General features: G+C 40.2%; 2 protein-coding genes across 7 annotated transcripts in view; both read left to right on the top strand.

Annotated features, from left to right (window-relative positions):
- The window catches only part of SMG1 (SMG1 nonsense mediated mRNA decay associated PI3K related kinase), a 114605-nt gene extending 104050 nt beyond the window's left edge, over positions 1 to 10555 (top strand). For 5 of the 6 annotated variants that reach the window (XM_024241381.3, XM_024241382.2, XM_024241384.3 and 2 more), the window contains 4 exons: positions 137 to 243; positions 3260 to 3439; positions 3520 to 3626; positions 5739 to 10555. In XM_024241381.3, the coding sequence (XP_024097149.1) occupies positions 137 to 243; positions 3260 to 3439; positions 3520 to 3626; positions 5739 to 5816 (472 nt within the window). In that variant the 3' untranslated portion in view covers positions 5817 to 10555. The remainder of the gene's footprint in view (positions 1 to 136; positions 244 to 3259; positions 3440 to 3519; positions 3627 to 5738) is intronic. The other variant, XM_024241383.3, reaches the window with a different exon arrangement.
- Positions 10556 to 13639: 3084 nt separating this feature from the next.
- ARL6IP1 (ADP ribosylation factor like GTPase 6 interacting protein 1) lies at positions 13640 to 23616 on the top strand. The gene is given in 6 exon segments (NM_001133557.2): positions 13640 to 13813; positions 16399 to 16532; positions 17187 to 17306; positions 19692 to 19809; positions 20565 to 20649; positions 21908 to 23616. Coding segments are annotated over 6 exon segments (612 nt in total). The 5' UTR covers positions 13640 to 13777; the 3' UTR covers positions 22027 to 23616.
- Positions 23617 to 24150: the final 534 nt, after the last annotated feature.

The following is a 24150-nucleotide window of genomic DNA, read 5'->3' as shown; positions in this document are numbered from 1 at the left end:
TTTATAAAACATAAGTACAAAACTACTGGTATAAGAAGTTTATCTCTTGATTTAATTTTTCAGGTTTGTTGATATTTTCATAAGTAGTTATCAGGTAAAACATTTCGTAAATAAGCCATTTTATTTTGTATTTCAGTATCTATAACAATTTAGTGAGTTTTGCATCACCCTTAGTCACCGATGCAACCAATGAATGTTCGAGTCCAACGTCATCTGCTACTTATCAGCCATCCTTCGCTGCAGGTAGGAGAAGAGTCCTGAGTCTTGATCTGTTGTTAATGTTACACATAGATGCTAAGATGTTTAATTATACATAACTGTCTAATATTAAACACTTAAGGCCTGTCATTCTATAATCTTAAACTGAACAGATTTTAGCTTATCCTTAAAAATACTCATGTGAGCCAGGCACGATGGCTCACACCTGTAATCTCAGCTACTTGAAGGCCAAGGTCGGAGGATTGCCTAAGGCCAGGAGTTCAAGACCCTGACTCTTTAAAAATAAATAAATAAACAGCTATTAAAAAAAAAAAAAAAAAAATGCTGGGCGAGGTGGCTCACACCCATAATCCCAGCACTTTGGGAGGCTGAGGCAGGTTGGTCACCTAAGGTCAGGTGTTCGAGACCAGTGTGGCCAACATGGTGAAACCTTGTCTCTACTAAAAATACAAAAAAATTAGCTGGGCGTGGTGCCAGATGCTTGTAGTCCTAGCTACTCAAGAGGCTGAGGCAGGAGAATTGCTTGAACCCAGGAGGCGGAGGTTACAGTGAGCCAAGATCGTGCCACTGCACTCCAGCCTGGGTGACAGAGCAAGACTCTGTCTCAAAAAAAATGAAACAACTCGTGAGAGTAAAAATGCTTTGCTAATTTGAATAGTTTTCTTTAAAAAAATTGTTTTTATTTTTTTTGAGGCAGAGTCTCAAAACTCTCTCTGTCGCCCAGGCTGGAGTGCAGTGGCACAGTTGCGGCTCACTGTAACCTCCACCCCCCAGATTCAAGCAATTCTCCTGCCTCAGCTTCCTGAGTAGCTTGGATTACAGGTGCCCGCCACCATGCCTGGCTAAAAAATTATATATATATACACATATATATGTGTGTATATATATCAGAGAAACTTAGGAAAATACTTAATACAAATGAAAAATTTGTAGTTCCATTCCAAATAGAGGCAAAAACCACTCTGCATTTGTTGATTTTACTTCGCTGTGCATATGCACACATACACAAACACATTGGGATGATTATGCAAATACAATTTTTGTTGCCTTTTTCCAGTTAATAATTTTTCAGTCATTAAATGATCTTTTTAAAAATGACTTAATGGCCAATTTATTTTTATTTTTTATTTTCTTATTTATTTATATTTTATTTTTTTAAATTAAATTAAATTTTTTTTTTTTTTTGAGATGAGTCTCACTTTGTTGCCCAGGCTGGAGTGCAGTGGCGCAATTTCGGCTCACTGCAACTTCCGCCTTTTGGGTTCAGGGGATTCTCCTGCCTCAACCTCCCTAGTAGCTGGAATTACAAGAACCTGCCACCATGCCCTGCTAATTTTTGTATTTTTATAGAGACAGGATTTTGCCATGTTGGCTAGGCTTGAATTAATTCAAGATGGATTAAAGACTTAAATGTTAGACCTAAAACCATAAAAACCCTAGAAGAAAACCTAGGCAATACCATTCAGGACATAGGCATGGGCGAGGACTCCATGTCTAAACACCAAAAGCAATGGCAACAAAGGCCAAAATTGAAAAATGGGATCTAATTAAACTAAAGAGCTTCTGCACAGCAAAAGAAACTACCATCAGAGTGAACAGGCAACCTACAGAATGGGAGAAAATTTTTGCCATCTACTCATCTGACAAAAGGCTAATATCCAGAATCTACAAAGAAATTTACAAGAAAAAAACAACCCCATCAAAAAGTGGGCGAAGGATATAAACAGACACTTCTCAAAAGAAGACATTTATGCAGCCAACAGACACATGAAAAAATGCTCATCATCACTGGCCATCAGAGAAGTGCAAATCAAAACCACAATGAGATACCATCTCACACCAGTTAGAATGGCCGTCATTAAAAAGTCAGGACACAACAGGTGCTGGAGAGGATGTGGAGAAATAGGAACTCTTTTACACTGTTGGTGGGACTGTAAACTAGTTCAACCATTGTGGAAGTCAGTGTGGCAATTCCTCAGGGATCTAGAACTAGAAATACCATTTGACCCAGCCATCCCATGACTGGGTATATACCCAAAGAACTATAAATCATGCTGCTGTAAAGACACATGCACACGTATGTTTATAGTGGCACTATTCACAATAGCAAAGACTTGGAACCAAGCCAAATGTCCAACAATGATAGACCAGATTAAGAAAATGTGGCACATATACACCATGGAATACTATGCAGCCATAAAAAAGGATGAGTTCATGTCCTTTGTAGGGACATGGATGAAGCTGGAAACCATCATTCTCAGCAAACTATCGCAGGGACAAAAAACCAAGCATGTTCTCACTCATAGGTGGGAATTGAACAATCAGAACACTTGGACGCAGGAAGGGGAACATCACACACCGGGGCCTGTTGTGTGTGGGGGGAGGGGGGAGGGATAGCATTAGGAGATATACCTAATGTAAATGACGAGTTAATGGGTGCAGCACACCAACATGGCACATGTATACATATGTAACAAACCTGCACGTTGTGCACATGTACCCTAGAACCTAAAGTATAATAAATGTATGTATGTATGTGTATATATATATATACACACACACATATATATACGTATATATATATATATATATATATATATATATATATATATATATAAAATAGTTCACAAAGATTAACACGTGGATACCCAAAATGTCATATTACCATTGTATATTTTGGTAAATTAATGTTTATATTTCACTTTTATTGAATTTAGTAAATTCCTGACCTCAACTGATCCGCCCACTTCAGCCTCCCCAAAGTGCTGGGATTACAGGCGTGAGCCATCATGCCTGGCTGATATTTATGATTTTTGATGCCACAAGCCTAGTAAACATAATTGTACAAATTCATACCTGAATGTCTGGCTGTTTTTAGGCTATATTTTTAGGAAGACAATTGCTGTGTCCAGGGGTAAGGATTTATAGTTGATTATTTAATTGGGGTATCAACCACTACCACCTATCCCGTGCTTGCTCCACTCTGCCCCCTCTGTGTTCTGTTTATATGTAAATTGAGCCACCAACTCTTTCTCTGTAGCAGTCCGGAGTAACACTGGCCAGAAGACTCAGCCTGATGTCATGTCACAGAATGCTAGAAAGCTGATCCAGAAAAATCTTGCTACATCAGCTGATACTCCACCAAGCACTGTTCCAGGAACTGGCAAGAGTGTTGCTTGTAGTCCTAAAAAGGCAGTCAGAGACCCTAAAACTGGGAAAGGTAATTAGTTAGAATAAAGATGCCTTAAATTTTTATATAAAATGATGGTTTGACTTACATATGTTGTTGTTGCTTCATAGCGGTGCAAGAGAGAAACTCCTATGCAGTGAGTGTGTGGAAGAGAGTGAAAGCCAAGTTAGAGGGCCGAGATGTTGATCCGAATAGGAGGATGTCAGTTGCTGAACAGGTGACCGTGTTTTAAACTTGGGCTACACATTTTAATGCTGCTGGAAAAGTAAAGGTGTATAAAGATCCCTCTCATCGATTTCCTTAATAGTCGATCAAGGAACTTAAATGTGTTTTCAGGATTCAGAAGATTTTGAGTAACACAGCTCTGGCGTCGTCAAGTAGTCACCATTTTACTCTGACCCTTCCCTATGAGCACTTTCCTTTCTCCTAGCCCTGTTTTATCCCAAATATAAGTCCGATCCTCCTCCACCAGACTACAGTTAGTTTCCATTTAAAGAAGACTGTTGAAGGTTTCAAATGAAATGCCAAGGACCCTTTGGGTTGCAGGTGTAGTATGAGTGGAGCATCCCTAATTAGAAAGTCATATACTCCAAATCTGAAACATTTTGAGAGTTGATATGATGCCATAAGTGAAAAATTCCATGCCTGACCTGGTGATGGATCCCAGTAGTGAAAAACTAGTCAGAACCTGTTTCATGCACAAAATTACTGAAAATGTATAAAATTACCTTCAGGCTATGTGTCTAATAAGGCATAAGTGGATTCTGCGTGTAGACTTGCATCCCACCACCAAGTTCCTCATTATATACATGTATATATTCCAAAATCTCAAAGAATCCAAAATCTACAACTACCGATCCCAAGCATTTTGGATAAGGGATACTCAACCTATATTTGTAAAGCATCTTTGGGTATCGGGACATTTGTTTGAAGTCATTATTCTGAAGTTTTTTCATTAGTCTTACTAATATTGAATATATAAATTTGAGAATAAAGCTACAGAAAAGTTGTAGGAATGCCCATAAACGTTTTACCTAGACTCACCAGTTAACAATTTCCCATGTTTCATTGTTTTGTGTGTGTATGCACACACAGTTATTCTGAACAATTTGAGGGTTCTTTGCAGACATCTTAACACTTCATGCCTAAACTTCACCATGTGTCTCTTGAACAAAATACTAGAATACCGTAGCTACTATATAATTGTCAACTCAGGAAACTTAACATTGATGTAATACTATTATCCCACATTCAGTCCACATTCAGATTTCTCCAATTATCTCAAAATAGCCTTTATTGCTTATTCCTCCTCTCTGAACCCCCTATTCCTCCTACCTTCAAGATCTAGTCAGGGATCATCATGCATTTTGTGTGTAGATAGATGGTCCTCCCCTTATGGAGTGACATCCCAATAAATCCATCATAAGTCTAAAACGCATTTAATACCCCGATAAATCCATGGTGAAGTAAAAAATGGTCATTCAGACCCACTGTGAGTCAGGGACTGTCCATCCTTGTCCTACTTCTTGATCTGCTTTACTATCTAGAACAGTTCCTGAGCCTTTCCCTCTTCCCTTCCGCTGATATTTTTGGTTTGTCTAGATTAGTTGGTTTACAGAATGTGCCTCCATTTATATTTGTCTGGTATTTTCCTCATAATTCAATTCATTCAAGATTTTTTTGGAAGGAATACAACATCAGTGATGTTTCTTTCTCAGTATTTTACATCAAGAGACACATGTCAGTTTGTGCCATTTTTGGTGGTGATAAGCTAGATCATTTGGTCAAGAGAGGTATCCTCTTGATGTCTTCATTATAAATGTACATTTTTTCCCTGTGGGATAAAAATTAAGAGACTGAATGTCCTGTTCTTCAGTGGTTTGGCATCCGTAATTCAATTTTAATATCAGCAAGGAATTTTTTTTTTCTTTTAAGCACTATGACATTCTTGTATAGGACCTAGACTTGAACTCTTCTTGGGCAAGAATTTTTTTTTTTAAGAAACCGTTTTGTCAAGTTTGTCAAAAACCATGAGAGATGTTCTGAGTTAGGGATATTTTTCCTTAAGAAGCGTTCTGGTAGGTTAATGGATTGTGTGCTTTTCATATCTTTATAACTGTCTTAGCTCTCTTTTTAAAGTATACTTGGTTATTGTGCTTTTTATTCTGATAGTTATTAAATTTTATATGAAAATTAAGGGGCTTACAGGAGCAGGGTAAGTAGAGTCCTTTGCACGTAACTTTTGGCATAATTTGTCTGCTGATTGTAATTCGGCAGACAATTGAAAAGCTTTAAATGACTTTACATACTATCCTGCCTATTTTTACAGGTTGACTATGTCATTAAGGAAGCAACTAATCTAGATAACTTGGCTCAGCTGTATGAAGGTTGGACAGCCTGGGTGTGAATGGCAAGACAGTAGATGAGTCTGGTTAAGCGAGGTCAGACATCCACCAGAATCAACTCAGCCTCAGGCATCCAAAGCCACACCACAGTCGGTGGTGATGCAACTGGGGGCTTACTCTGAGGAAACCTAGGAAATCTCGGTGCACTAGGAAGTGAATCCCGCAGGACAGCTGCACTCAGGGATACGCCCAACACCATGGCCTGCAACCCCAGGGTCAAGGGTGAAGGAAAGCACGCTCACCGCCTGAACACGGAGATTGTCTTTCTGCCACAGAACAGCAGCAGACGTGTCAGGAGGTTAGCTGTGGAAAGAAATCGGGATGCCGCGGAGCACAGAGTGATTTGGAACTCTATTCCACCTGACCCTGTGTGTACAATCCAGGAAAAAAACAAACCCCGCTCAGAAACAGAGAAAACTGGGGTCGCGAAGAAATCACAGCCAAGGAAGATTTGATGCATTCAGATTCTCGTGTAACACTTGTTGCTTGGCAACAGTACTGGTTGGGTTGACCAGTAAGTACAAAAAGGCTAAAGGCTATGCGATATGAATTTCAGAAATGGACTGAAAATGGAGAGCTATGTAACAGATACACTACAGTGGAAGAACTTACTTCTGAAATGAAGGGAAAAAAACCACCCCATCGTTCCCTACTCCTCCCCACCACTTACCCGTTCCCCCTTTACCTAATCTAGTAGATTAGCCATCTTTCAAATTCACTTTTATTTCAATCCTCATATTTCATATACTTCCGTCTCGATGCTGTTAACAACTTCTGATAACATGGAAAATTCAAGGATTGTTTAAAGGTCTGATGATGACACACAGAATGTAATTCCGGTTATTTAAGTCATTTTTGTGATTCTATCATGTACAGTTTCCAGAATTGTCACTGTGCATTCAAAAGTAATGAATCTAACAGACATTTGATTTAATGTACACTCCCTTTTGCTTATAGTGTGCATTTTTTTTGGAGGTCATTCAAATTTTCCCTCTTCTGTGATAGCTGTAGTTTCTTTCATAGAAAGTAGCTAATCCAGTGTAATCTTTTACCTTTTTAAAAACCAAGATAGAGTATCTATTAGAGTTTTACATTGTTGATGATAGATTAACAATAAAGTGATGTTCTGGTGGAGGTAGACTGAAATTTTTTTAATTCATGTTTTTCATTTGATACTTTTAATTTACACTTAGTAAATTAAAAGTTCTTTAGTTTACTTGGCATTTTAGGACATGTACATGAAACAGCGAAAATGAGATCCACCAACATCTTTTATTAAGTTCAGTTATTAGTCTGTGAAGTGCTTTACTTCCTGCACAATTTTAATAGCTTGCTATTCAGTAATACATTATAGTGAATTCCTGATCAAGGTTTCCTTAAATTTAGCATTGCATTTCAGTACTGACTGTGTAAGCTAAATTGCTGATCGAAAATAAAAACCCAGACTAGAATAGGGTTCTTAAAATCAAGTATCAACACAAAATAGAACACAATTAAAATCTTAATTGTTGCCTGGGCACAGTGGCTCACGCCTGTAATCCCAGCACTTTGGGAGGCCAAGGCGGGCGGATCATGAGGTTAGGAGAGCGAGCCATCCTGGCTAACACGGTGAAACCCCATCTTTACTAAAAATACAAAAAAAAATTAGCCGGGCGTGGTGGCGGGCGACTGTAGTCCCAGCTACTCGGGAGGCTGAGGCAGGAGAATGGCGTGAACCCAGGAGGCAGAGCTTGCAGTGAGCCGAGATTGTGCCACTGCACTCCAGCCTGGGCGACAGAGCGAGACTCCGTGTCAAAAATAAATAAATAAATAAATAAAAATAATCTTAATTGTTTGAGTACATTTTCCCTGCATTTTAGAGATTAGGACAGTGGTCACTTTCTAGTCGCCGTCTTCACAGACAAACTTGAAATGTATTAAGGAAAAAATTCCACATAGCTCTGGGCCTTTTTTGTATTCTGATTGCCACGTTAATCTGTAATCTTTAAGTACCCATGAAAGAATGTGTTTCAGTATCAGTGCTTTCTTGGTACTTTAACAAGTATTGTAGGCAGGGTGGATTTTTTGAAATACCCATGTGTCCAATAGCAAGTTAAGGAACCTAGCGCATCAAATTTTGTTTTCTTCATTCATTTGGAACCTTATTTTCGCAAAAAACCTAGCTGGAATAATAATGCCATATTGTATTTTGCACGCTGCTTTATTTTCTAGAGGCTCTCTGGGAGCAAATCACATTCATCATATTACCTCTGCTCTCTCAAGATTAAAGTCTTTCAGCAACATTCTTTATTGTCATCATAAGGAAAAACTTTTATCGCAATGATAAAAGTCAGTTCACATTAGTTTAGCACTATAGATAGTATTCAGAAATTGCTGTCTCTTTGGTAAAGAAGATATATAGGTGAATTTTATTGCCTGTGTTTTCAGGCTTCAGAGGTACCTGGCACCTTATTCAAGCAGAAACAAAAAACAGCTTTACTTCAAAAGCATGTGCCTCTGCTAAATTATCCATCACTTTTGTTTTAAAGTGGTCCCTCCAAGAATAACGTGGCATACACAGTGGGTTTGGTTGTAAGGCAGATGTAATAGATGACTTCAAAAGTCTGCTCCTTACTGCACTCTGGACAAGACCCTGGTCTGTATAGTTTGGCTTCCTCTGTTAAGTCATTCTACAAGGTGACTTGCCATTTGAATTTTTGTAAGCGACCTCAGCAGTTAGACTGAGAAAAGTTAGAGTGCTGTAGTTATGAAGTCATACATTTTTGATAAAATACCTGTGGAAAACCAGGGATCCTCTCCTGTTTCTCTCTCCTGCCTCCCCCTTTCCCTCCATTCCTCTGTCCCCTCCCTCTCTCCTCCACTTTCTTTAAGAATCAGGGGGTACAGAATAACCTATAAACAACCTCTTCAAAGTACCCTTGGAAATTGAAGTTCAATCTTAAGTTTTTTGTTGTCTTTAATTTACTAGAATTGCCTAATATTTAGTTGATTTCTCTACAGAGCTGTGGAGGCTTAGCTTGTGTAGTTATTTCTCTTTTACTGTTGCTTTGGTGTGTCTTGAAGTTTGAGTGATTATTTTTGGTCATTGAGTTCTTAGTGTAGTTTGCTAGATCATTATGAAGATTCTTTTGTGTCTGACACTTGTGGTGAGTTGCTTTTGAAATCTGTTGAGATTTCCATGTGAGAACTGATAATCAGGCTCTTGATCTGCTTCCCTAAATTACTTTTTTAGAGCCCAAACCCCAGGTTTAGGGTGAGGGTTTGTAATACAAAGAAAAACTTCCATCACTTCTGCCCTTAACCCTTGCCTCTATTACCTAAGCTTAGTAAGTAGTTTTCTTAATATTGTCCAATGTTTGGTGTTATCTGCATTGTTTTTTGTTTTTTTAATTGTGGTTGTTCTGACGTGTGAAATTTAAGGAAAGAGCCATTTTTAAAAATGCCGAGCAGGGCAATGCAAGTACAGCCAAATATTAGACTTGATGTGCAATCTTAAGGTCCTTTTTAATCTGGGGTATTATAGGCAGTACTTTAAATTGAAAAGTCTTCCGGGCCTATTTTCCTCCACATTTTTGTAATTAACTCTGGGGGCTTACTTGTTTTGGCAGTACTAAAATCAAAGGAGCTGGTTCTTCTTTTCTCCCAATTATTTTCGTATGAAAGCACCTACAATTAGCCTGTTAGTCCTATTCAGATACATCAAATATCAGTGAATGCTTTACTATTAGCACATTTAAGCATCTTTGTTTTACATAAAATTAGAGTATGAAAACCAGTGTTCAATTTTTTTATCTTGTTGAGCTTGTAAAATGCCAGCAATTTAAAACTAGGACTTTTCCCCCCAAAAGCCAAGGGAGGTAGAATTACTAATACAAGGGTTAAAGAAGGTAGATTTTGTTTTCAATATTTAGGTAATAGTAGAAAGATTCCTCCCACAGGGAAGAACTAGCAAGTATCCCAAATTTTTCCAAACGTTGGGGAGGGGAAAATTCACTGTATCATGAAACCCTAAGGGTTTGTTGCACTTCCTGCTTTTTAGGCCTGGATAACAGTATCACCATCCTTATTTACAGAAGGGCAAAACTGACTCTTAATGAGAAAAGCTTTATAAATTCAAGGATTGTAAAACATGAACTACTTAGGGTCGTTTGCTTTCCATGGGAACTTGGCTAGACTTAGAAAAAGCTGTTTGTTGTGCTAATGTAAAAGTGTCATAAAATTTAGTAGACTTTTGAAGATGGTAAACTTAGAAGAATTCTATGTTCTGAAATGCAGACTTTTAGAATGTTTTTCTTTGAAAACAGGCTAATAGTTTTTTCTTTTTTTGACAGTCAAAGTTTCAGCTCCTCTTTAAAGTTACTGTGTCATTTTTCTGGTTTAAATTTCCCTTATATTTCCACCTGTAATGTCAGTGGCAACAACATCATACTTCACTTACTTGTTAATTTACTTTTTACCCTTATTCTAAGAGCAAGTTGAGTTGAACTGAATCTTCCTTGTCCTAGTAACAATGTATAAATAGTGGCTTCTCTGTACAAAAGGTTGTAATGCCTCCTGATGGATATAATTTTGTGATTGTATTTAAAAGTTGAATAAATCACACCAGCTTCCTGAAAATGTTCATAATGCATCTTTTGGAAAACAAAAATACATGCCTACTTTGTGCATATTTGCATTAACATGGCAAAGATTGTATGAAATACCTGTTTTTCAGAAAATAAAGGTTCAGTCTCAAAAGATACAGCATTTAAGATCTGAATTTATTGGTCAAAATAGATTTTGGAAAACTTGAAACCTTTTAGAACCTGGGTAGCTTGAAAAAACAAAACGACATGGTCTCCCTATGTTGCCCAGGCTGATCTCAAACTCCTGGGCTCAAGTTACCCTCCCACTTCAGCCTCCCAAAGTGCTGGGATTACAAGCCTGAGCCACTAAGCCAAGCCAAGCCTAGTCTTTTTTTTTCTGTATAATAGCACTAATACCTCAAAAAAGACGCCTAAATTCTCAGAAAAGTAACTATTTTACTCTCAAACGTCTGTTGTATTTTTGAATAGCAGTAGAAATTTTACTTCAATGATAAAATTCTTTGTATTAAGGCCCAATTTATAAAGCTTAATTTTGGCAGTATTTAAAAACAAAATTCCCATAGATCATTATTGACAGGTGCATTCCTTGGAGTGTGAAACCTCTGAAAAAAAAACCAAAATGTCCAGCTTGGCTTTATATCTTGGAGATTGCATTTGTTGCTGCTAAATGATGTTAGTAAGATTTGTGTTAACTGCTTGGTCATCTGGCACATTTCAAAAGATCACATCCTGTCTCTAGGACAAAAACAAATCTCTAAAGAAAGGTACGTTAAGGGTGGGTGTTTTTTAGTAATTAGACCAATCGGAAATTTAGTGAGAGACCATATAGCAGGGCTGTGCATTTAGAAATAGGTATGGGAATACATTGTTAAGTAACAAAAAATACTAAGTGGAGAAACTGCTGCTTGAGTTGCTTCTGTTTTTTTCACCTACCTTCATTTCACAAGCTGGTGTTAACAAGTCTTAAGTTGTGCATGGAAAACTTGGGTGAAAACAAGAAGCATATTCTGCAGCAAAAGCTGATTTCCCAAAAGTAGAAATGTCAGTTTTAAACCCTAATAACCCCATACCCTCTCTTTTGGAAGTGGCTATTACAGTGGGTCTAGCAAGACCACGCCCCAGTGCTCAACATATTCACTAATTATGTGGCTGCTGATCGCTTCGATCTTTTTGTCTTTTTTTTTTTTTTGAGACAGGTTTTTTTGCTCTGTCACCCAAGCTTAAGTGCAGTAGGTGCAATCATAGCTCACTGCAGCCTCAATTTCCTGGGCTCAAGGGATCTTCCCCGCCTCCCGATTTGTCTTTTTTTTTTTTTTTTTAAGGGCGTGGAGAAGAACCTGCTCCTCAGACTTCATAGCTTTAAAATCCCTCCAAATAGCGTCTCTGTCAACTGGCTGTATCCTGCCTATACAACTTCTTTACCCCAACATTCTCCAAAGTGGCACTTTATTGAACAGTCGGCTTCCCTTGCAAAGACTTTTTTTCAAGTGCTTCTCCCTGATTCAGATACTTCACTCCCCTTTCCCTGAAAGACCCACAGCAAATTGACACCCTTCCATGAAATTCACAATGCTCCTGCCCTTGCCCAGCTCTCTTAGGGGCAGTGTGTGGTCTGCAGCTAAGTTCTCTCACATTTATGACTTCCTTGAACATTTAAGAACCTGGTGGTTACTTAAGGAACGTTTTAAAAATAAATTCAATGGCTGAATACAAATGACCATGAGATTGGAAGTTAAAACCTGTAAAAAAATAAAAGGTTGAAAGTTAAAACTATAGTTAATTCATCTGAAATAAACATCTGATCAGGACATTTGGCATGATTCTGTTTGTATCAAAAGATGAAAAATCGGCCGGGCGCGGTGGCTACTGCACTACAGCCTGGGCAACAGAGCGAGGCTCTGTCTCAGGGAAAAAAAAGAAAGAAAAAAAAAAAGATCAAAGCATTTGTTACTGCATTGAAATCCTGGATAGAAAAGATGTACAAGTGTCTCAACACAGTTCCTAAACTGCCTAGGAATTCCACTGCTTGTGAGAGGGTTTACATATTTTCTTAGTTTGACTTCTAATGGAAGAAAGGTCGTGTCAAGAACTGTCCTTTTGGCCGGGCGCGGTAGCTCACGCCTGTAATCCCAGCACTTTGGGAGGCCAAGGCGGGCGGATATCTTGAGGTCAGGAGGTCCAGACGACCCTGGCCAAAATAGCGAAACCCCATCTCTATTAAAATACAAAAATTAGCCAGGCGTAGTCAAGAATCCTGGCCCGGCGCGGTGGCTCACGCCTGTAATCCTAGCACTGTGGGAGGCAGAGGCGGGCGGATCACGAGGTCAGGAGATCGTAGACCATCCTGGCTAACACGGTGAAACCACGTGTCTACTAAAAACACAAAAAATTAGCCAGGCGTGGTGGCGGACGCCTGTAGTCCCAGCTACTTGGGAGGCTGAGGCAGGAGAATGGCGTGAACCCGGGAGGCGGAGCTTGCAGTGAGCCAAGATCGCGCCACTGCACTCCAGCCTGGGCAACATAGCCAGACTCCGTCTCAAAAAAAAAGAAGAAAAAAAAAGACTCCTTTTGGTGAGGGAGCTTGTAGTTTAAGTAACTTAAACATCCATGTATAATAAAGCCACTTAGAAGGCGGTGAATTTTCACACGTTCTCAAACCAGGCCTGGGTTTTTCCGCCCAAGCTAAGGCCTTATTCCTACTGGGTAGGAGAGAAACATTGAAGCAAAATCCACACAAAGCTCTTTTCACTTGTCCTCAAAACCTCACGGGTCGCAAATCCGGGCTAAACGGCTCAGGCGCCTGGCTAGGGCACCGGGCGGAAGGTGGAACGGATCCCAGCCGCCTCGGGGCCAGGAAGAGATGAAGTGTCGCAGGCCCGGCGTCCCCGCCCTCCGCCTCAGGCGACGGAGCATCTCTCTCCCAGTAGCCCATTTTCCAGAGAGTCTCCTCGGCTGCGAGAGCCAGACGAAGAGGGCCCCAAAGCCATCGCAGCGGAAGGAGCGGAGGAACCACTGAGGGACCGCGCCCCCTGCAGCGGCGGTTAAACCGCTTCCCACAGCGCTGGGCGGGGCGTCGCGCAGACCTTGGGCGCTGATTGGGCACTCCATGTCCCCTCCCCCTCGGCCCGGCGCTGCCTCTGTCTCCTTTGACCTCGATTTCAAGCCATGCGCTGAGCTTCGGTTGGCCCGGCTTCCTTGAGGCGTGAGCTCGGTCTGTCCAATGAAGAGCGAGCGTCGCAGGGTCTGTCGGGAAGGGCGGCCGACCGGTATAAGCGGCCTGCGGGGCGTTCCCTCGCGCTGTGGTTGCCGTGCGGGTCTCCTTTGGAGGGCTTGCTTGGTCGGTGGCCTGCGCTAGTAGAGACTGCATCCCCGAGACGATGGCGGAGGGAGATAATCGCAGCAGCAACCTGCTGGTGAGTCCTGGCCACCTGTACCCCGCGAGCCAAGCGAGGCCTCCAGACGTCCGTGGGCTCAAACACCGCGGCCTCATCCATGTCACCCGCCTGGGGCCCGGCCCTTCTCTCCCGGGGCAGGCGACGATGCCTGGCCCTCGGGCTTCTTGGGTGACTCATGGGTGTCGAACCCTTACCTTTCCTGGGGACGGTGCGCGACGGGGCGAGGAGGGCGCGTGATTCCTCACCGCGAGCAGGAGTCGAGGAGGAAGTGGGAGGTAGAGGGGCTGCGACACTAGCCTGGGGTGCGGGTCGGGGCAGAAGGCCTCCTGGGGCCTGTCCAGCGCTTTCGGGGCCCAGGCCCCAGCCGTATTCGGCTTTCCCCGTCTTTGATCTTAACCTGGATGTGCCTGCCTTCTTTTCCCCCTAAAACTTGGACAAGGGTGGAGGGTCAAAGGGCTACTGCCCAGAATTTCTCTTAGAGCTGGTACAACTTAAAACGACAGGGAGGCTGCGAGCTCACCGTGGGGAACCGGGAGCGGGGTCCAGCTGAACAGACAATGGGATGTCTTGGCGATTGTCTGGAATTTGGAAGTCTGGCGGGGGTGGGGTCACAGGACTACTGGAAACAGCTTTAGAATAATAAGCAGGGATCCGAAGGAACTGCAGTGAGATGGTATCATAGGCGGACACATTTTTATTTGTTATGAATTTAAGCGCACCATGTGGGCAAAAAACAAGAGACATATCCTTGCATATTCTCAGTTGCCCTTCCCTGGTGACTGTAGGGCACATACCAGCAATGAAAAAGGGGACCAAAGAATTTACTTAGGGGCTTTTGAACTTCCAAGACCCCAGACGCTGGCCAATGACGTGACTTCAGGGCAGTTTTGATTATGCGTGATTTTATATTTGCTTTTAGAAATGCATGGTTTGTTCCTTTAAACACACACTCCTTCTAGCATAGTTAGTCCTTAGCATGGATCTTTTTAAGAGGATTAATTGAAGCACAAAGAAGTTGCTCAAGCTCTGTTGAAATGACAAATCCTGGGCTAGAGCTCCTGCTTCCCAACTCTTCTTCCAGCAGAGCAATATAACTCTAAGGAAAGCAAAGCCTTTGGTCGTAGATTTCTTGGATGCAGATCGGTTAACCTCTGTGTATCTGTTTCCTCCTTGGTAAAATGGGGACAGTAATAACACCTTTTTTAAGGGTTGTTAGGAAGATTAATTGAAGTATAAAAATAAATGCTCAGCAGAGTGCCCACACATAGTAGTCTCTTCTTTCACTAGTATTAAGCATGGAATATAAAGTCAGAAATATTGAGATCACACTAGTGCTCAGCGTGGCACAGATAGCGAGCGTCTTTGTTAAGATTAAGTGCCTTGTTCTGTCATTTGCATGATTTCCAGTGAATTACTTTTACAAAGAGACAAGGTCTCAGCCCAGGTTGGTCCCCGTTTCCTGGGCTCAAGCGATCCTCCTCGACCCACCAAGTGCTGGATTTACAGGCGTGATCCACTGCATCCAGCTTGATAACATAGAGACACTTGAGTTTCTTATTCAAAATTTTTCTTCCTTTACCAAAACCAGCTTTAAGGGCTTTTGCCACATTAGCTCATCCTAGAGGCCCACTTTCGGCTGTTCAGAGTCACAGAGAAATTTGAAGTATAATCAAAATGACATCCTGAGTGGTAAGAAACACTGTATTGAGGAGGTATATTGACCCTAAAATGCCACTTTAATTTGGTGAAAGTAGTTTTCCTTAATTGTCCAATGAATGTCAACATCTGAGTGATTCCATTACACAAAGAGCTATTTTAGAAATTGAATGCTGTTCAGGGAAAGTCTTTCCTAATGGATTTAGAAGGGTTTAAATCAATAAGATGACAGAAACGACGGATCAATTCTAACCATCTGAAATAAACAAACTTAAAGTTATTGCATTTTATTAATACTCTGGGCACTGCCACGATTCCCTGTATGACTTTGAGAAAGTAAACCAATTTGAGCTCACTTTCTTTAATTGTAAAATGAGTCTAATTATCCCTACCTTGTGGCTCTCTATAAGGATTAAGTTACATCATGTATATAAAGAATAGCCCAGTGCTTGGACTAGAAAAGTGACCATTAAAAGGATATTTAGGCTGGGCCTGGTGGCTCACACCTGTAATCCCAGCACTTTGGGAACACGAGGTGAGTGGATCACTTGAGGTCGAGAGTTTGAGACCAGCCTGGCCAACATGGTGAAACCCCGTCTCTACAAAAAATTAGCCGGGCGTGGTGGCGTGCGCCTATAGTCCCAACTACTCAGGAGTCTGAGGTAGTAGAATCGCTTGAACCCGGGAGGCAGAGACTGCAGTGAGCCGAGATCTCCCCATTGCACTCCAGCCTGGGTGACAAAGCGAGACTCCGTCTCAAAAAAAAAAAAACCCATTGGGTTTTTCATCTTTGAAATTGCAGTTTTTCAGAAACCAACTTGTTTAAAATTGGCAATTTGGTTAAGAGGTAATTTTTTGCATTTGGCGCTTTAAAATAATTGAAGTCTATGAACCACAAAAATGTTGAGAGTGGTAAAATGATCACTTTAAATGTCGGTGGTATTTAGGCTGCAGAGACTGCAAGTCTGGAGGAACAGCTGCAAGGATGGGGAGAAGTGATGCTGATGGCTGATAAAGTCCTCCGATGGGAAAGAGCCTGGTTTCCACCTGCCATCATGGGTGTGGTTTCTTTGGTGTTTCTGTAAGTAAGCTATTAGATTACTATGGGTTGTGCTTCTTATTAATAAGGACTTTTTAATATATAGCTTCTATTTGTGGGAGTGCCTTAAGTCTTCTGTAATGTATAACCCATAAAGAACCCATAAAAAATGTGTTTCTCATAAGCACTTCTAGTTTCCAGAATTTGTAGTACTGCTGTAAACTTGGTAACCTAAAGCACTTGAGTAAATCAGTGACTCGCAAACTTTTTGTCCTCCAGACCCTTAAACTCTTTTTTTGTTATTATACTTTAAGTTCTGGGATACATGTGTAGAATGTGCAGGTTTGTTACATAGGTATATATACATGTGCCATGGTGGTTTGCTGCACCCATCAACCCTTCATCTACATTAGGTATTTCTCCTAATGCTATCCCTCCCCTAGTCCCCCACCTCCCTAAACTCTTAAAAAGTGCTGAGAACTCCAAAGAGCTTTTGTCCATTGATATATTCTTAACCACTGCAACTATGATATCAGCATGTCACAAAGCCTCTGGAAAGCCACTGGTGAGAAAATTAGAAGAAAAATGGCAAATGTCTCTGAGAGGCAGTGGGTTAAGTGAATAGTTAAGTTAGACATGTTTAGTTAGGAATAAGAATGACTATGTTTTTCTAACCTTTATTAATTTTTTTAACAGGATTATCTACTATCTAGATCCATCTGTTCTGTCCGGCGTTTCCTGTTTTGTTATGTTTTTGTGCTTGGCTGACTACCTTGTTCCCATTCTAGCGCCTAGAATTTTTGGCTCCAACAAATGGTAGGTAGCATAATGATTTGGCAATCTGATTTCTGTGTAGTTACTGAACTTGGTGGCTGTGATTAGTATGCTGTAAATAAGCAGAGATAATTGTCTAACCATCAGACACCTAAGCATTAGATTTATTGCTTTTATGTGAAGAATGTCGTAACTGATTTGAATATAAACTATGAATTTTCTGTACTCCATAGTTCTTTTATGGTAGATGTACATATACATTTTTACATTTCCATTGATATTTAGGATAGTATAATAACTTCACAAATTATTTTTGAATGAATACAGAAAAGGAAACTGGCAGATTTTCATTCACATCCATTTAGCAATTATTTATTAAATGCCTACTGTGGCAGGCCCTGCTAAGTACTGTGAGGTATTTTGACTTTTAAGATTGATCTTGTGTTAAGGCTGAGATACTGAGACACTGAAGCAGTGGAATGGCAGTTAACAAAGTGAATACCAAGTGTTTCCAAAGAGGTTCAAGCTGTATACACATGGGTTGCTGATTTTATTTATACCATTCTTTTTTTTTTCTTTTTTTTTTTTTTTTGAGATGAAGTCTCGCTCTGTTGCCCAGGCTGGAGTGCAGTGGCACGATCTTGGCTCACTGCATGCTCCACCTCCCAGGTTCACGCCATTCTCCTGCCTCAGCCTTCCGAGTAGCTAGGACTACAGGTGCCCGCCACCATGCCTGGCTAATTTTTTTTTTTTTTTTTTTTTTTTTTTTTAATTTTTAGTAGAGACAGGGTTTCACCATGTTAGCCAGGATGGTCTCGATCTCCTGACCTCGTGATCCGCCCGCCTTGGCCTCCCAAAGTGCTGAGATTACAGGCGTGAGCCACCGTGCCCGGCCTATTTATACCATTAAGTTGCTTATGAACTCCTCAGATATAGTTAAGTGGATAAGGATCATATTAAAAGTATTTTAACTTTCTCTAGCATGTTGAATTTTGATTCAAATAATCAGCCAAAATAGATGTTGGAATAGATATTTTCTTCTCAGCTGCTATTCTATCCTTGGCTGTTTTATTTTATTTGGTTAGTATTCTACTTGTGCCTTTGGTTGTTTGTATCTCAGAGGATAGCAAATTGCAAAATAATTGTGTAAATATAAGAATTTTAAATGTGTACCTTATGGATCTTTAAGAACAAATTCAAAGTTTGCTTAAATTATGATATAATTGACAATATTTAAAGGTGTTTCCCCCAACAGCGGAATGGATTAGAGTTAGGAACTGTCCTTCAAATTGTTTTTCACTTGCAGTAATGAATCAATGTTGTTGGCTCTTTTGGGCAAGTTTCTGAATGTGCAATGTAACAGAGTTAGCAAAGGAAATAAATCATGACCTTGGCCTTATTAGCCAGATAACATTCCAGTCTGCTAATTTATAACTCCTAGAGGCAAGTGCAGAAATAACCACTGATAGTTTCATGATGTGACTCAGTTATTGATAGAGCAGATTTTGTTTATTTTTTGATCTTACAGGGAAGAAAGAACACTCTTTTGCATAGCCACAATCTAGCCTTGACCATGGGCAAGAAATAACATCTCATTGTTAAAAAGAGGTTCCAGGGCTCAGCAGAAATCCTTCTAGTTAATCTATCACTGCAGTTTTACAGAGATGAGGGCTAGAGAAGAGAAGGCAACACATCCCTCAGCACAGGGCAATAATAGCAGGCATTATAGCTGTGTAGCGAAGACAGTGCAAAGGCAATTAAAAAAAAAAATCAGAACCAAGAAAAACATTATAAATATAAAAGGTTTTCTTGGAGGGTCTCTTGTTGGATTTTTACTGCTGTGTTGTTTGTTGATTATATTTTCCCTCCCTAGGACTAAATTTATAAAGAATAATTTAGATTTGAGCTGTTAATTGCTGCCTTGTCATCAAATGTATGAAGCCCAGTTGGGGATGTTATGTGTTAAATGCTAGTAGTTAGTATCTTACTAAAGAGTGTTCAAATACAGCTGTTTGGTGGGATTCTGATAGGTATAGTGCAGAATTTACTAGGATCTAAAGAATATTTAGGAATAGCAAAATCAAATTTATACTGATTTCTCTATGGCCCATAGAAGTCATGAGTCTTTTACTACCATTAAATAAATGTGGCTTCGCAGGCATAGATGATCCTTTCTTTATCTCACACACACACACACACACACACACACACACTCTCTCTCACACACACAGTTTATGTAAAAACTTACTCCTGTGCTATTACAGGTGTCTTAATGGTGGAAGGACTTTTTCACCTACATAAGATAATGGTGAAACATTGTTTTTATTTTGATTTTCTTTAGAAGATAGCTCTTAAATTGAATAGGGTGTCGTGTTTTGGTCAACTGTAACGATTTGTTTATAGCAAAAGGCAAATTTCTTTTTCTAGGACCACTGAACAACAGCAAAGATTCCATGAAATTTGCAGCAATCTAGTAAAAACTCGACGCAGAGCTGTGGGTTGGTGGAAACGCCTCTTCACACTAAAGGAAGAAAAACCTAAGATGGTACTTTTTTTGCTTTGACTTAAGTACAGTAAAATTTTAAGATTAGAGTCAATTTGCCTTTTTGTCTTAATAGTTATAATTTGAAATTTATTTATTGGTTAATTCCTAAGTACATTCATAAATGTTTACCTGTATTAATTAGACTGAATCATTTCAAAGTTAAACATCACATTTTTGCATTTTATTTTTTATTCTAGTAAAACAAAATTCTTCTGTTTCATTTTTCTTACTGAAATAATAGTAAAAGCCATATACTTAGAAAGCATCTGTTTAGGCCGGGCACAGTGGCTCATGCCTATAATCCCAGCTACACAGACGGCTGAGGATCACTTGAGCCCAGGAGGTAGAGGCTGCAGTGAGTTGTGTTTGCGCAGTGAGCTGTTTGCACCACTGCACTCCAGCCTTTGTGACAGAATGAGACTCTGTCTCAAAAAAAGCATCTGTTCATCTGTTCGCTTCACGTCGTGAGGCTGTTCCATGAAGTTATTAACTGAAAAGATCGTATAATTTATATCATAAAATATTTACATATAGAATTGCAGTAATTCTAGGAAGAAATGTATCCAAATTCTATAAAGTAGATCCAGTGGAATAGGTTTTTAAATCTAAGAATTTTTAAAGAAAAGTGATAATAAAAGCTAAATTATTTCCTGAACTTTGAAACACATTCTTCTTTAATTGACAAATAAAAATTACATACATTTATGGTGTCACATGAAGTTTTGATATTAAATTCTTGTTGTTTTCATTGCTAGTACTTCATGACCATGATCGTCTCCCTTGCTGCGGTTGCTTGGGTGGGACAACAAGTCCACAACCTGCTTCTCACCTACCTGATAGGTAAGTCTTTGAGGAAAAACTACAGGCACATCCTGGCCAGTGAAATTTAACTGTAACTTCGTCAGTAAACAACTGAATACTTCCTAAGTTTTAGACACCAAAAAGGAACTGTGGGAATATGGAAAGATTATCGTGGTCTCGTAGAAAGTGAAAACAACGCAATAATCAAGGTAGAAAGTAATGTGCAAGAGGTAAAAATAAGCAATGATTATTTTCTGAGGTGGAAGAGGGGATGAGAGCAGAAGTTTCTGGGGATACATCCCAGTGGATGTAATTGGTTTCATGTTGCTTCCTCCCATTACAGATTTTAATAATCTAGGAACCTACCTTCTTTAAAATGTAATAACTGGCTGGTCACGGTGGCTCAGCCTGTAATCCCAGCACTTTGGGAGGCTGAGGCGGGTGGATCACTTGAGGCCAGGAGTTTGAGACCAGCCTGGCTAACATGGTGAAACCCCGTCTCTACTAAAAATAGAAAAATTAGTCGGATGTGGTGGTGCACACCTGTAGTCCCAGCTACTTGGGAGGCTGAGGCATGAGAATCACCTGAACCCAGGAGGTGGAGGTTACAGTGAGCTGAGATTACACCACTGCACTCAACACTGCGCCCCCCCGCCGTACACACGTAGTAACCTCGGATCACCTGAGGTCAGGAGTTGGAGACCGCCTGGCCAACATTGCAAAATCACATGTGTACTAAAAATACAAAAATTAGCCAGGCGTGGCGGCAGGCACCTGTAATCCCAGCTACTCTACTTGGCAGGGTGAGGCAAGAGAATCGCTTGAACCTGGGAGGTGGAGGTTGCAGTGAACCGAGATTGTGCCACTGCACTCCAACCTGGGCAAAAAGAGTGAGACTTGTCACTGGCAGCCTGGGCAAAAAGAGTGAGACTTGTCGCTGGGTGCGGTGGCTCACACCTATAATCCTAGCACTTTGGGAGGCTGAGGCAGGCGGATCACCTAAGATCAGGAGTTCGAGACCAGCCTGACCAACATGGAGAAACCCCGTCTCCACTAAAAATACAAAATTAGTCAGGCGTGGTGGCGCATGCCTGTAATCCCAGCTACTTGGGTAGCTGAGGCAGGAGAATCGCTTGAACCTGGGAGGCGGAGGTTGCGGTGAGCCCAGATCACGCCACTGCACTACAGCCTGGGCAACAAGAGCAAAACTCCGTCTCAAAAAAAAAAAAAAAAGTAATAACCTTTAGCAAGTTAATTGCTGCCTCCTTAATGTTGTTGTTGTTTTTTTTATTTTAAGTGACTTCGTTACTATTGCTTCCTGGACTAAACCAACATGGAATCATTTCGAAGTACATTGGAATGGCCAAGAGGGAGATAAACAAACTTCTCAAACAAAAAGAAAAGAAAAATGAATGATTCATCTGCTTTAATCAGTGTGATTAATGCAGCACCCATTGCCCCGGGAACAGTTTCTGCTGTACTATCTGGATACTAAAATGTTACGGAAGTAGCTCTTTGCTCTCCCTCACTCTGCCCTTAGTTAATAGAAATTTAGACTCGCCAAGTAAGGCTTTGTGCATAGTGTCTTCATGTCACGTATAGTTGAGTGTGTTCTTAGCAGTTGGCTTCATGGACAACTCAGTGTGTATGATTTGTTTTGACTTTTCTTACCCAGCGTTAATTGAATTCTTGCTTTTAGACAACTTCCTTTTTGTAGTGATGAACCTTGCCCTTTAGTAAAGTTCAAGTGAATCTGGATAATTGTTCATCTTTGCTTTAGCTTAGATACCATGTAGTGGTCTGTGGCTACAGGAAGCTGGTTCTGTCTGCTTCCACAGTCTGCTTAAAAAACTGACTTCATGAATATAGAGACCAAGTTTACCACTTCTGATGAAGAGACCAATTAAGATTCATTCCTCATTCTGTTTCTTTCCAGTGGGAGAAGAGTCCCCATGAAATAAAATGAAACTGATTCCATGCACTGGTACATGTAGGCTTCTCCCTTGTGCAAAGCTTAGCAATTGTAGGAAACTTTGATCTTTTTGTCCAAAAAAAAGGAATGTCTGACAGGCTTAAGCTTTTGTCCCCTTGCACTCAGACTCAAAGTTAATAAATCCTTAAAGGCTGTTTAATAGCAGACTTTCAAAAGATTGCATTTAGGATTTCTAGCATGCTTTTAATTTCAGATTTTCGGCTGACATTAGCTATAGTATACAGTAGGTTAAGACTCATGTCTATGACTTTCACTCTAAGACCAGCAAAAGGACAGCAGTCTTGTATGTTTAGTCAAGATTCATTTCAGTAGAAGATAATCTTATCTAATTTTTGAGACCAGAATAAGCCTTTTAAGGTAAACCTCAAAATTCTCATTTTATGGTAATACTGGCCATTTTATTCCCCTAGGTTTGACATAGGAGATAGTGACTACACTGGTGTCTGACTTAATTCCTAGAGATTTCTCCCTGAAAAATACAAGGGCTGTTGGTGAGAGCAGACTTGAGGTGATGATAGTTGGCCTCTGGTCTACAAAGATTTCATAACCCCTTGGAAAGCTTCTTATAATCATTCTTAACTTCTTGGTAGCTAGAAATTTAGAGTAGTTGAAATCTTTAGGAATGAACTTCTGAGGGCCAAAAAATGTGACTGACTTGGGAACAATTCTTAAACTGATTAACTAGCTGTAATATAGTTTTGTGAATTTATTGCACTGATGTTGTACCTTGTGGTATATCTGTCCCTATTTAATAAGTGGTGTTTTCTCCTCTTTAATATGCTGTAAACAGTGGTGCCCATTGTAGCATATGTTTGATTTTTTTTTAATATTTCATAAGAAAACTACCTTAATTTTACCTTAACTTTCATTGTAAATAAGCCTGTCTTCCTATCTGGATTTTTTTTTGTGTATACATATTCTACTGATTAACTACTTTTGCAGTTTTAATCCTGTATTATTTCTTCTACTTTGTTTTGTGTAAAAGGGGAAAAAATAAAAAAAGCTGGAATCTTCATGTCTCACTTTCTTTATAACTTAGCCAATATAATATTTACGATTGGATTTATGAATCTAATTAATGAAGTACCCTGTGTGGTCCTTACATGTCTATAAGGTACCCTTAAAACCACGGTGGCTACACCTGTAATCCCACCACTTTGGGAGACCTGGGCAGGAGGTTCACTGGAGTCCATGAGTTTGAGGTTGCATTGAGCTGAGTGTACCCCTGCACTGTAGCCTGGGCAACAGAGCAGGACCCTGTCTATGGAAAATTTTTAAAAAGAACAAAAATAAAAGGTTTAAGTTTTATTTAGCAAATATCCAGGCACCATGCTAGAGGGAAGAGGAAATGCAACGAATGAGCAGGGGCCAATGATGACGTTTGAGAGAGGACGAAGCTGGAAGAACCAGCAGGGACAGAACTGGCTAAATGGTGCCTGTGTGGGCACCTCGTACCCCAGGGCCTTGCTAGCGTCTGGTACATGGGTGCTCAGTAAACAACTGTTGGGTGACTTGTCTGAGCTTCACTTATTTTTTAATTAAAAAAA

This window comes from Pongo abelii, chromosome 18 (assembly GCF_028885655.2).
Source record: "Pongo abelii isolate AG06213 chromosome 18, NHGRI_mPonAbe1-v2.0_pri, whole genome shotgun sequence".
NCBI lineage: Eukaryota > Metazoa > Chordata > Mammalia > Primates > Hominidae > Pongo > Pongo abelii.
The sequence above is the reverse complement of the archived record's forward strand: the minus strand, read 5'-3'. Positions and strand labels throughout refer to the sequence as shown.